The sequence below is a fragment of the Notothenia coriiceps genome, unplaced genomic scaffold (assembly GCF_000735185.1).
Source record: "Notothenia coriiceps isolate Sejong01 unplaced genomic scaffold, NC01 NC01_scaffold00000497, whole genome shotgun sequence".
Classification (NCBI taxonomy): Eukaryota; Metazoa; Chordata; class Actinopteri; order Perciformes; family Nototheniidae; genus Notothenia; species Notothenia coriiceps.
The window spans coordinates 117,159-117,931 of NW_011333198.1; the positions used below are offsets into that span (position 1 = coordinate 117,159).

Genomic DNA, 773 nt, shown 5'->3' on the forward strand with positions numbered 1-773 from the left:
ACTTCTTGACCATTGCTACTGACTACTAAGTCATAAGAGAAGTCAATGTTTCAATTGCTAGATTAGGAAACAGATTAGGGAAACACATTTGTTTGTTTTTATCAAATGTGTTGCTCTGGGGAAACATACTCCTTACTAACCCGTGTTCCCTCTGTCCTCCCGTCCCTCCCAGATGTCGACCTGTCCGGTAACGACCTGTCCCGCGTCCCCGAGTGTCTCTACACTCTGGGCAGTTTGAAGAGACTGAACCTGAGCAGCAATCAGATCACAGAGCTGTCCCTCTGCATCGACCAGTGGACGCAGCTGGAGACGCTCAACCTGAGCCGCAACCAGCTCACCTCCCTGCCCGTAAGCTCACGGAGAAACACTCACTGCAGCTAGGAGCCGCTGTTTTATCTTTGTGTGTTTAGAACGCTGTGGAGCTGGAGTTGTTGCTACCTTTAAGGACACATTTCATTACATTATTTTGGGGGTTTTACTGGGTTATTAATGTGATCTACTTTCTTGCTGGAATCTTACTAGCTTTTATATCTTGCATTAAATCAACATTTCTCTTGTGTGTCTCGATTCAGTCTGCAATCTGTAAGCTGTCCAAACTGAAGAAGCTGTACGTGAACTCCAACAAACTGGACTTTGACGGGGTGCCTCCGGGCGTGGGCAAACTGTCCAGCCTCACAGAGTTCATGGCTGCCAACAACAACCTGGAACTGATCCCAGAGGGGCTCTGCAGGTGAGCTTCACACACCAACACACACACACACACACACACACAG

General features: G+C 48.1%; 1 protein-coding gene across 1 annotated transcript in view; it reads left to right on the forward strand.

The window, feature by feature from the left end:
* The first annotated feature begins 90 nt into the window (after positions 1-90).
* LOC104955271 (protein flightless-1 homolog) overlaps positions 91-773 on the forward strand; it is an 889-nt gene continuing 206 nt past the window's right edge. Inside the window, exons 1-2 of the mRNA XM_010782558.1 lie at positions 91-348; positions 573-730. Of these exons, the coding sequence (XP_010780860.1) occupies positions 106-348; positions 573-730 (401 nt within the window). The 5' untranslated portion in view covers positions 91-105. The remainder of the gene's footprint in view (positions 349-572; positions 731-773) is intronic.